The following is a 13,238-nucleotide window of genomic DNA, read 5'->3' as shown; positions in this document are numbered from 1 at the left end:
GATCCATATCTTGGCTATTGTGAATAGTGCTGCAGCAAATGTGGGAATATAAACATCTCTTTGATATACTTATTTTCTTTCTTTTGGATAGATGCCCAGCAATAGGACTGCTGGATCATATGATAGTGCTATTTTTAGTTTTTTGAGGACCCTCCATACTATTTTTCATAGTGGCAATACTAATTTACATTCCCATCAACAGTGTATGCACATTCTCCTTTATCCTCACCAGCATTTGTTAATTGTCTGCCTTTTGGATAAAAGCCATTTTAACTAGGTGAGATGATATCTCATTGTGGTTTTAATATGTATTTCTTTAATGACTGATGATGTTGAACATTTTTTCATATACCTGTTGGCTATATGTTTGTTTTGTTTTTTAACCTCTTTTATTTCACTTATGTTGTTCCTTCTGCTAAGAATTTCATTCCTCTTCCTCCATCTACCTTATCCATATAATTTTTATTTAACATTTTTACCTAGCTCAGATGTGAACTTCCCCCAAGAAACTTCCCTAGGTTTTTTTCCAGTGAAGCAATGAACTCATTTCTTCTTCTTAAGGGCCCCTTTTCACAACAACTATGATGTAGTTGCAATAATATACCCACATTGCCTATTTTTTGTTTATTTTTATTTTACTTTATTTTAGATTGAGGGGGTACATGTGCTTGCTTGTTACATAGGTATATTGCATACTGATGGGGGTTGGGCTCCTAGTGTACCCAATAGCCAAATAGTTAGCATTGTACCCAATAGGTAGTTTTTAACCCTTGCCACCTCCCACCTTTCCCCTTTTTGTCCCCAGTGACAGTTATTTCCATCTGTGTACCCACTGTTTAGCTCTCACTTACAAGTGAGAACATGCAGTATTTGGTTTTCTGTTTCTGAGTTAGTTCATTTAGGATAATGGCCTCCAACTCCATCTATGTTGCTGTGAAGGACATGATTTCATTCCTGTTTATGGCTATATAGTGTTCCGTGGTTTTCTTTATGCAGTCAACTATTGATGGTGTTTAAGTTGGTTTCATAACTTTGCTATTCTGAATAGTGCTGTGATGAACTAGGTACAGGTGTTATATATGTGTATATTTATATAGTTCTTTTAGTTCTTTGAGAAATCTCCATAAGGTTGAACTAATTTGCATTCCCACCACCTGTTGGTTATTTGTATGTCTTCTTTTGAGAAATGTCTATTCAGATGTTTTGCCAATTTTTAAATTGGGTTTATTTGGTGGGATTTTTTGCTATTGAGTTGAGTTCCTTAGATGTTTTGGTTATTATTTGTTTGTTATTATTTTGCTTATTTGGTTGTTGGAAGGAGAGCTTGAAAATATTTCCTCCCCTTCTGTAGGCTGTCTCTTCACTTTGTCAAGTTTTTTTGCTATGCAGAAGCTTTTTAACATAATGTAATTTTATGTCTATTTTTGCTTTTGTTGCCTGCACTTTTGAGGTTTTACCCAAAATGTCTTTGCCCACATTAATATCCTAAAGCATTTCCCAATGTTTTCTTCAAGTAGTTTCCTAGTTTCAGGTCTTACATTTAAGTCTTTAATTCTTTTAGATTAGATTTTTATATTTGGTAAGAAATATGAGTCTGCCTTCATTCTTCTGTATATAGTTACCTATTTTTCCTAGCACTATTTATTGAAGAGACTGTCTTCTTGGTGTCTTGTTGAAAATGAGTTGACTGTAAATGCTTGGACTTATTTCTGGGTTCTCTAGTATGTTCCATTTTTCAATGTGTCTGTTTTTATGCCAGGACTCTGCTGTTTTGGTTACTATGGCTTTATAGTATATTTTGAAGTCAGATAGTATGATGTTTCCAGGTCTTTCTTTTGGTTCAGGGTTGCTTTGACTATTTGAAGTATTTTGTGGTTCCATATAAATTTTAGGATTTTTTTTCCACTTCTGTGAAGAATGTCTGTGTTACTTTGATAGGGATTGTATTGAATCTATAGATTACTTTGAATAGTGTTGGCATTTTAGCAGTATTTATTCTTCCAATCTGTGAACACATTTTAGCAATATTTATTCTTCCAATCCATGAATGGGATTTCTTTTTGTATTTTTTCAGTTTGTTCATTATTGACATATACAAATGTCACTGATTTTTATGTTTTTGGTGGAGTCTTTAGGGTTTTCTAAGTATAATATGTCATCTGCAAAAAGGATATTTTGACTTCTTCCTTTCCAGTTTGGATGCCCTTTGTTTCTTTTTCTTGCTTAATTGCTCTCGCTAGGACATCCAGTACTATGTTGAATAAAAGTGGTGAAAGTGGGTGTCCTTGTTTTGTTTCAGAAGTTAGAGGAAAGACTTTCAATTTTTACTCCCATAGTATGATTTTGTTGTGGGTTTGTAATGTATGTCCCTTATTATTTTGAGGTGTGTTACTTCTACACCCAGTTTGTTGAGAGTTTTTGTCATAAAGGAATGTTGAATTTTGTCAAATGCTTTTTCAGCATCTATTGAATTGATCATATGGTTTTTGTCCTTGATTCTGTTAATATGACATACCATATTTATTGATTTGCATATGTTATATCATTCTGGCATCCCTGGGATGAATTCCATGTAATCATGGTGAATGATCTTTTCAATATGTTGTTGTATTTGGTTTGCTAGTATTTTGTTGAGCTCTTCATTTATGTTTAGTAGGAATATTGGCATGTAGTTTTCTTTTTTTGTTGTTTCATAGTCTGATTTTGATATCAGGGTAATACTAACCTCATAGAATGAGTTTGGAAGTATTCCCTCCTCTGTAGTTAATTGAAATAATTTGAGTAGACTTGGTATTCATTCCTCTTTAAAAATATCTGGTATAATTCAGCAGTGAAATCATCAGGTACTGGCTTTTCTTCTCTTTTTCTTCTCTTTCTTTTTCTTTTCTTCTTTCCTTTTTTCTTTTCTTTTCTTTTTTTTTTTTTTTTTTTACAGGATCTTGCTCTGTTGCCTAGACTGGAGTGTAGTGGTGCAATCCCAGCCCACTGCTTACTTGACCTCCTGGCTCAAGCAATCCTCTTACCTCAGCCTTCCAAATAGCTGAGACCACAGGTACACACCACCACATCTGGCTAATTTTTAATTTTTTTTTTTTTTTTTTTTTGCAGAGATGGGGGTCTCCTTATATTGTGGGGTTTTCTTTGATGGGAGATTTTTTATTATTACTTCAATGGCATTATTCATTATAGGTCTATTATTGTTTTCTATTTCTTCATGCTTCAATCCTGGTAAGTTGTATGTCTCCAGGAATTTCTTTCTTTCTTTTAGGTTTTCCAATTTGTTGGCATATAGTTGTTTATAATAGTCTCTAATGATCCTTTGTACTTCTGTGGTATCAATTGTTATGTCTCCTTTTACATTTCTGATTTTATTTGGGTCTTCTCTCTTTTTAGTTGGTCTACCTAAAGATTTGTTTGTCTTTTGTATTTATTTTAGTTTCAACTTCATTTATTTCTGCTTTGATCTCTATTATTTCTTTTCTTCTACCAATTTTAGGTTTGGCTTGTTTTTGCTTTCCCAGCTTCGAGAAGTACCTCATTAGGCATTTTCTTTTTTTTTTTTTTGGAAATGTTTCTACATTTTTGTTGTAGGTGTTTATTGCTATAAACATTTCTCTTAGCAATATGTTGCTGTATGTCATAGATTTTAGTATGTCATGTTTTTTTTAAGAAGTTTAAAATTTTTCTTTTTAATATCTTTATTGACCCATTGATTGTTCAGAGGCATGTTATTTATTTTCCATGTGTTTATATAGTTTCCAAAAGTTCGTTCTGTTATTGATTTCTAGTTTTATTCCATTGTGGAATAAAATATACTTCATATGATTTCAACATTTATGAATTTATTGCCACTTGCTTTGTGGCCTAATGTATTGTTTATCCTGGAGAATGTTTCATGTGATGATGATAAGAATTTGTATTCTGCAGCAGTTGGATGGAATGTTCTGCAAATGTCAATGAGGTCCAAGCAGTCTAGAGTGTAGTTTAACTTCAGTGCTTAATTGTTGATTTTCTGTTTGGATGATCTGGCCATTACTGAGAATGGAATGTTGAAGACTCGTACTAGTATTGTATTGCAGTCTATATCTCTCTGTATATCTATGAATTTTTGCTTTGTATATTTGGATGGTCCAGTGTTGGGTGAATATATATTTATAATTGTTATGTCTTCTTGCTGAATTGACCCCTTTATTATTATAGAATAACATTTTTTGTCTCTTTTTATAATCTTTGACTTGAAATCTGTCTTATCTGATATAAACATAGCTACTCCTGCTCCTTTTTGGTTTTTATTTATCTGGAATATCTTCTTCCATCCCTTTACTTTTAATCTAGTATGACTTTATAGGTGAAGTGAGTTTCTAGTTAGCAGCATATAGTTAGGTCTTTTTTTATTATTTTTATTTTTTTTTCAGGCAGAGTTTTGCTCTGTCACCCAGGCTGGAGTACAGTGGCTTGATCTCAGTTCACTGCAACCTCCACCTCCCAGGTTCAAGCGGTTCTTCTGCCTCAGCCTCCCAAGTAGCTGGGAATTACAGGCACCTGCCTGTACACCCGGCTAATTTTTGTATTTCTAGTAGAGTCAGGGTTTCACCATGTTTTCCACACTGTTCTTGAACTCCTGTAGGTCTTGTTTTTTAAATCCATTTGTGTGTTTTAATTGGAGAATTTGGGACATTTACATTCAATACTATTACTGATAAAGACTTACTACTACCATTTTGTTACTTGTTATCTGGTTGTTTAGTAAGTGCTCTCTCTCTTTCTTCCTTTTCGATTAATTTTTTCTGGTAGTATATTCTAATTCATTGCTTTATATTTTTAATATATATATTATAGGTTTTTAATTTATGATTATCATGAGGCTTATAAAATATCTTATAGCTATAACACATTATTTTAAACAGATAACTACTTAGTTTTGACCATAGAGAGAAGAAAAGTAACAAACAATGGAAAAACTAAAACACTCTATACTTTAACTTCATTCCCGTGACATTTTGATTTTTTCTTGTCTCTGTTTACACCTTCTTATGTTGTCTATTTCTTTAAAGGTTTCTGTAGTTACCATTTTTATAAATGTATCTTTTTCTTTTTCTTTTTTTTTTTTTTTTTTTGAGATGGAGTCTCACTCTGTCGTCCAGGCTGGAGTGCAGTGGCTCCTTCTTGGCTCACTGCAAGCTCCGCCTCCCAGGTTAACACCATTTTCCTGCCTCAGCCTCCTGAGTAGCTGGGACTTCAGGTGCCTGCCACCACACCAGGCTAATAAATGTGTCTTATAGTCTTTATGTTAGAGATATGAGTAGATTACACATCACGTTTATAGTATTAGAGTATTCTGAATTTAAGTACTTACATTTACCAGTGAGTTTCATGCCTTCAAGTTTGTTTGTTTGTTTGTCTTTTGCATGTTAGCATTCTCTCCTTTCAGATTTAAGAGCTCCCTTTTAACATTTCTTATTATATGGGTCTAGTAATGATGCATTTCCTCAGCTTTTGTTTGTCTGCAAAAGACTTTTTCTCTCCTTCACGTTTGAGGGAAAGTTTTGCTAGGTATAGTATTCTCAGTTTGCAGCTTTTTTCCCCTCAACACTTTGAATCTGTTGTTCCACTCCCTCCTGATCTATATGGTTTTTATTGAGAGGTCTGTTGCCAGATGAATTGGACCTGCTTTATATGTTATTTGCTTCTTTTCTCTTGCTGCTTTTAGGATTCTCTTTGTCCTTGACTTTTGAGAGTTTGATTATTTTATCATTTGGGTTGTCTTATTTGGGATGAATATATTTGGTGTTCTGTGACCTCTTGTACCTGGATATTAACATTTTCTCTAGGTTTAATAGGTTTTCCATCATTATTATTTCTTTAAATAGGCATTCTACTCTTTGCTCTTTCTCAATTCTCTCTTGAACACCAGTGAATTTTAGATTTGTTTGTTCAAGGTATATGTGTGTGTGTGTGTGTGTGTGTGTGTGTATCTCTTTCAGGCTCTCTTTATTCCTTTCATTCTGTTTTTTGTTTTTGTTTGTTTTTTTTCCCCCTCTGACTATATCTTGGCTTACTGCAACCTCCACTTCTTGGATTCAATTATTTCTTGTGCCTCAGCTACTCAAGTAGCTGGAATTACAGCCATGTGCCGCCATGCCTGGCTAATTTTTTAGTGAGAGAGGGTTTCACCATGTTGGCCAGGCTGGTCTCTAACTCCTAGGCTCAAGTGATCTGACTACCTCAGTCTCCCAAAGTGCTGGTATTATAGTCATGAGCCACCATGCCTGGCTCATGTCACTGATTCTTTCTTCTGCGTGATCCATTTCTTTTTTGGAGAGCCTCTGTACTTTTTTTCAGTTCAACAAATGTATTTCTCAGTTCCAGGGTTTCAAATCTGTTTGCCATTTGATTTTTTTAAACTTTCATCTGTTTTTCTTTTTGTTGTTGTTGTTGTTTTCAGATAGAGTCTGGTTATGTCTCCCAGGCTGGAGTGCAGTGGTGCTATCTCAGCTCACTGCAACCTCCGCCTCCTGGGTTCAAGCAATTCTCCTGCCTCAGCCTCCTGTGTAGCTGGGATAACAGGCGCACACCACCATGCCTGGCTAATTTTTCTATTTTTAGTAGAGATGGGGTTTCACCGTGTTGGCCAGGCTGGTCTCAAACTCCTGACCTCAAATGATCTGCCCACCTTGGCCTTCCAAAGTATTGGGATTACAGGTGTGAGCCAATGTGCCTGGCCAAACTTTAATCTCTTTATTAAATTTCTCTGGTAAATTTATCAATTGTTTTTTCTGTGCTGTTTTGTAGTTCATTAATTTCCTTAAAACTGCTATTTTGAATTCTTGATCTGAGAGCTCACGTATCACCATCTCATCACGATATTGATCACCAGCTCCTTGCTTTGTTCATTTGGGTAGGTCGTAGTTTCCTGATTGCTGTTGTTCCTTGCGGACACATATCTATGTTTTTGCAATGAAGGATTAGTTTATCTTCATTATCTCACTTGTTGGACTTTCTAGGTTGTATGTTTGCTTGGAAGTTCTTTGCAATTGTCTGTGATTCCACTTAATCTTAGATTGTTGCCTCCTTTTCAGCACTAGATGGCACCTTAAGCCCAGAATTTCCTCAGCTCTGGCAAATGTCTGCAGTACTGCCCATCTCATATGGTAGCGTTCTTAGAGGGGATACCTCAGTTGTGTGGAAAGGCTGGCTAGGAGTTTATACCCAGATGACCTGTGGCATCTGCTTCCTCTAGCATGGTGCTGCTGAACAGCCACACTGATTTGGTGTCTCCTGCTGAACAGCCACACTGATTTGGTGTCTCCTTTGACTGAAATGAAGAGTAGTTTTACAGGCTGGAGTTTCTAATTCCACTCCCCTCTTTGTCTCTAGCTGCCCTTAGGCGGTTTTCACTAGTGGTGCTTCCTGTGGGTTTAGGCAGGAATGATTTTTCTGCAAAGGAACCCAAGATGGTGGAGAAGCTGGCTATTCACCTCAATCTCACTTTTGCCAGAGTAGAACAAATGAGACTGGGAGGAATTTTCTGTGCATGATGCCTGGCAGATTGGGGCAGGGGCATTGCAGATAGAGAGCTTTCTTTCTTGTTATTGTCTGCTCGGAATTTCTCACTTCTCTGTGTCCCAGTTATCATTTCAGCCTCAGATTTGGCTTCTCAGATGTTGCTGGTGTTAATCTGTGCTCCAGATATTTGCTTTTGATTCTCTGTGGGGAGAGCAAAGGCAGATTGCTTTTACTCTGCCATTTTGTTAATATCCAGAACTGTATTTTTTTCTTTTGTTTAATTATATACTTCAAGTTCTGGGATACACGTGCAGAACATGCAGGTTTGCTACATAGGTATACATGTGCCATGGTGGTTTGCTGCACCCATCAACCCATCATCTAGGTTTTAAGCCCTGCATGCGTTAGATATTTGTCCTAATGCTATCCCTTCCTTTACCCCCCATCCCCCAACAGGCCATGGTATGTGATGAGAATTGTATTTTTTTTCTTCTTTTTATTTATTATTTAGCTTCTTTTGCAATAACTCTTTTGAAACAGTTTCACTCTTCCAGAACTCTCAATCACCTCACTCTCTACAGATAATATGCCTCCTACTTTTTAACAAATTTGAGGTCATCTTGATGAGTTCTTGAACCTTCCCTCCTTCAAAATTTTGTTTTGAATATTTCTGTTTCTCTACCATCTCTCTTCCATCTTATCTCAGAGGAAGAGACTGACTTTCAGACAAAAGGTTAACTTTTCTACCATTTTAAAAAAAATCTCCACTAAGGTATTACTTCTCAGTTTCCTTTATTCTCTTTTACATCTTTAATATTTTAGTCACAGGCTCTTCCTTTCTCTATGAGTATGCTTAGATTTCTCCCTAAAATTCTGCCTGTTTACTTTTGAAACTATTATTTCATTTTCTTTTTACTGCAAATTTATCAAAAGTTTACTTCTTTCATTTCTCATGTTTACACTGAGTCTTATTGTCATCACTCTACCTCAAGTTTTCTCTTAAATACCAATTTATTATAAAATCCTTTGTCCTTCGTTTCACTTCTGATCTTCCATGATCTCTCTATGGCACTTGACACAACCCTTGTTTTCTCTTTTCTTAATTCTGCCCTCTCTTGGCTATGTGGAATTATTCTCTCCTGGATGTTTTCATTCTTCTACCTGTTTGATTACTTCTTCTGTTCCTTCTTCACTAGTACTTTTTCTTTTTTTTTTTTTTGAAACAAGGTCTCACTATATTGTCCAGGCTGGTTTTGAACAAACTTCTGGGCTCAAGCATTCCGCCCACCTCTTCCTCCCAAAGTGCTGGGATTACAGGCATGAACCACTGCACCCAGCTATCATCATTACTTTTTCTTATTCATCATCATTACTTTTTCTTATTCCACTTACAAGTTTCTATTCCACTTAAAAGTTTTTATTCCACTTAAAACTTACAAGTTTTTATTCCACTTAAAAGTTTCTAAGATTTTTGTCCTTGTTTCCTTTCTTTTTAAAATCTGCACTTGGTGATCTCATCTTTTCTCACAGCGTCCATCATCATTTCTGTTCAACTCTGAATCTATACATTTTTCTCCGTATTTCCCCTTCATATCTTAATCTATGTTTAAAAGCCAAAGTTAAATTTATCATCTCCTAAAAAAAATTCTCTTATCTCTTCACCTTTAAGTCTCTCAGTGACCCACCAAAGTCATATATGGATCCTTCCTCTTAATCACCTGTCCTTAGGACTATGCAGTAAGTTCTCTCTCTCTTTCAATCTATTTTTTACACTTCTACCAGATTGTCTCCTAATGCATGGTTTTTATTATGTAGTTTGCCTACTCAGAAACTTTTAATGATTTCTTACGAAGTAAAGTTGAACTCCTTTGTCTAGTGTAAAAAGTCCTCTGTAATTCTCAAAATATATTTTAGAATTACCTGCATTAGAATTGCCTGAGATACGGGGTACCATACTAGATTGTCAAGGATCTCCTGTGGCTCAGGGATTTGCCTTCTTAACCAGTCTTTATGTGATTGTAAACCTTGTTGGCTTCTGCTTTATAATTTTCCTTTTTTTTCTATGCCAAGCTTACATTTATATCACTCAGTTTCACATAATCTACATTTCTGCAATTTCAATCTTGTAAATTAAATTACTTGTCATTACTACATTGAATTACTTGCCATTTCATCATATTGACCTGATTGTGCACCATGCTTTCCAATGTACCTGCTCTAACTGTTTCCTCTGTGGAATAACCTCTCATCTAAGCTCTTTTATCTATCAGGATTCATTCCAATACTCCACCTATTCAAGCTTTTCTTGGCCTGAGCTGGAAGTGAGTTTCCCTTCCTCTGAGTATTTTGTGGCTGTTTTATGGGACTTTTTATAATTACCATAATCAGTTACTTATAAACAAGCCATTTTTTTTTTAACCATTAAGACTGTAAGCTCCTTGAGTTCTGTTGTCATGTAAGGTTTACATTTTTGTATCCCCCATAGATATATAAACATAAGCTTAGAGGCCTGGAACGTAGATGATAGTAGATATTCAATAACTTTTTTAAAATAATAGACTAATTGGTGGCTGATCAGTGTACCAAATAGATAGATGGGTGAATATATGATAATCTTATTCTACCTCATAAAATCTTACTCATTTTTCCTATAATGAAAAGTAAAAAAAAATCTGGAGTTGCTTGCTATTATGAGTTGAAGGGATTATATTTCAGGGAAACTCGCTAAGAGTTAAGATTAAAAAGTTAAGTTTAAAAATGCTGATTCCTCTATCTAGTTCAGGCAAAGAGGTGAAATGAGAATTTTCTAGGTATATTTGCAGTCCTGAAGTTCAATTTAAGACCAAGTATCTAAAGAACTTCTACATCCTGTTTTAAATATTATTTCTTGGGTATCCTGAAGTTTAGTTTATTAAAAATTAAGGCATAATTTTAAATAGCTATTCATATTATTTATTTTTAAAATGTAATTTACCCCTCAGGCAGTATTTTCTCTTAGGCTCCAGCAGTTTCTATATATGTACTCTCTTTAGGGGCAAGCAATTTTCTGATGACTCATTCTGTGTGCCAGTTTATCTGTTGGGGAATTAAAGTAAGGAGATCTCAGAATGGTACTCTTTGGCATCATTTAAAAGTAGCAATGAGCAATGCTGTTCTCCCACACCTTTTTAATGAGAAAGTGTTTGTAGAACCTATCTCTGGTGGATTTTCTGTTACTTTTTGGTATTATGTTGAGAAATCTGACCTATTTAGCAGAACTTTTTTCATTGACAAGTAATTTTCAAGAACATAAGATCTGTGATAAAGTAGCAGATACTCAGAAGAAATTATATTCTTTCAAATACAGTATTTCTTTTATTACTTCTTGTATATTCTTTCCTTGTTGGAGGAAACTGATTTATTCAAAGGAATTAGTTAACCCTTGAGTTCCATATGTCTATGGAAGGAGATAGAATATTGCCAACATGCGGTTTAAATAAAAATTATGGTATTCATATATATATATATACACACACACACACACGCATATATATATATATATATATATATATATATATATATATATTTTTTTTTTTTTTCCCCAATGACAGCAAAACCAAAGGAGCACCCCTGAGATGGAAAGACAGAGAGCTGTGTACCATCTAGCCACTAGGCTTGTTCAAACTGCTCGAAACTCTCAATTGGATCCAGACAGTTTACGAATATATTTAAGTAACCTCAAGAAGAAGTACAAGGAAGATTTTCCCAAGACTGAACAAGTTCCAGGAAAGACTGAAGAATAATAACAATTCTAATGTAATAATATATCTTAATTCAAGGAACCTAGAATTTATTTTTCTTCTCAGATATAAGGAAAATAATATTTTCCAGATTTCATATTTTAACTGAAAATGACATTTTATTAACAGCACAATTGTCATCTATATATTCTACATGAAAAATATTTATTGTAACTTACATGAGAACTACTTAAAGGAATGGTTTTTATGTTAGGAAAAAATACAATATACCACTTTTTTCTCACAAAAATTCACATTATTAAGACCTAAGTTTATTTATACTTAAAAGTTATAATTTAAAATATTATTGTAAATACCCTAGTTTAATAAACACCTTTCTTTTTAGGTCTGGAAACTTTTTTGAGCTTTTCTTTTACATTCTATTCTGAAGTAATAATGCCCTATAACTCAACAGTTTATTAATTAGTACCCCCACATTCCAACACTGGAGGGTTCTGAAGTTCATCAGAGTAATTTTGGAATCACTCTGCTGAGTGAGTAATCTCAGCATAAAGGCCTAACATAGACAAGTTATTCTTTTCTTGGGCAACTAAGTGTCTGGAATTCAAGGTATACATTTGAATTATTTATTTAGTAAGCTACAGTATTCATAGTAATTTGACCCCCCAATATTATTCACAGACCACTTAGGGCCATATTTTATTCTATAACAATTAATATTAATGTTTGTTGACTTTATTAAACTCTCAGCATTCTAAGTAACTATTAGTAGTCAAGTATATCAAAAAAGTTATAATTTAAATGATACACATATTATTTTGGAAAAGTAAATGTAAATTATTGTTTGTTTTACATTCAATTCAATATATATTAAATGTCTTGTTAGATTACTTATATTCCCTATTGTCATGTTTTAGAAAAACTATCACAATATATTTGACTATTAGCTATGTTTTAATTCACAGCCTCTGAAATGAATTCTATTTTGTTTGGTCATTTCTTTTTGTTTATTTTTATTTTTTTCTTTTTGAGACAGAGTCTCACTCTTGTCCCCCAGACTGGAGTGCAATGGTGCAATCTCAACTCACTGCAACCTCCACTTCCCTGCTTCAAGCAATTCTATTGCATTAGTCTCCTGAGTAGCTGGGACTACAGGCACTGACCACCATGACTGGCTTATTTTTGTATTTTTTGGTAGATACGAGGTTTCATAATGTTGGCCAGGCTAGTCTCGAACTCCTGACCTCAGGTGATCCACCTGCCTCGGCCTCCTAAAGTACTGGGATTACAGATGTGAGCCACTGCGCCTGGCCTTATGTGTTCATTTCTTTTTTTTTTTTTTTTTTTTTTTGAGACGGAGTCTTGCTCTGTCGCCCAGGCTGGAGTGCAGCGGCCGGATCTTGGCTCACTGCAAGCTCCACCTGCCGGGTTCACGCCGTTCTCCTGCCTCAGCCTCCCGAATAGCTGGGACTACAGGCGCCCGCCACCTCGCCCGGCTAGTTTTTTTGTATTTTTTTAGTAGAGACGGGGTTTCACCGTGTTAACCAGGATGGTCTTGATCTCCTGACCTCGTGATCCGCCCGTCTCGGCCTCCCAGAGTACTGGGATTACAGCTTGAGCCACAGTGCCAGGCCTATGTGGTCATTTCTAAAGGCAGTTAGGTAATTCAGGTTTGTGGCAAATTTCAAGAAGACACTGAGGAGGAAAAGTCATGGCAGATTGGGGTGGCAGGAAAGAAAGAGAGGAAAGCAATAAAAGGTGGAAAGGGAGTAGGCAGTGAGGAAAAAAAACAGGCAAGCAGAGACGAGTGCAACATCAAATATGCTGAATATCATTTCCTCAAATACATTCGCTTCTTTTTAGATTTAACCTCAATGTGAAATTCCACCAAAGTTTTAAGACATTTTTCATCAATTAAAGCTTTTGATGCAAAAACTGCAGCCAAATGATTAATGTCTTTTATTCTAGAATTGAGATAACTGAAATAAAAAC

General features: G+C 35.1%; 1 protein-coding gene across 1 annotated transcript in view; it reads left to right on the top strand.

Annotated features, from left to right (window-relative positions):
* MSH4 (mutS homolog 4) overlaps positions 1–11,640 on the top strand; it is a 116,079-nt gene extending 104,439 nt beyond the window's left edge. Inside the window, exon 20 of the mRNA XM_007978253.3 lies at positions 11,097–11,640. Within this exon, the coding sequence (XP_007976444.3) occupies positions 11,097–11,288 (192 nt within the window). The 3' untranslated portion in view covers positions 11,289–11,640. The remainder of the gene's footprint in view (positions 1–11,096) is intronic.
* Positions 11,641–13,238: the final 1,598 nt, after the last annotated feature.

Source organism: Chlorocebus sabaeus, chromosome 20 (genome assembly GCF_047675955.1).
Source record: "Chlorocebus sabaeus isolate Y175 chromosome 20, mChlSab1.0.hap1, whole genome shotgun sequence".
NCBI lineage: Eukaryota > Metazoa > Chordata > Mammalia > Primates > Cercopithecidae > Chlorocebus > Chlorocebus sabaeus.
Note: the sequence above shows the minus strand (reverse complement) of the source record. Positions and strands in the feature narration are given on the sequence as shown.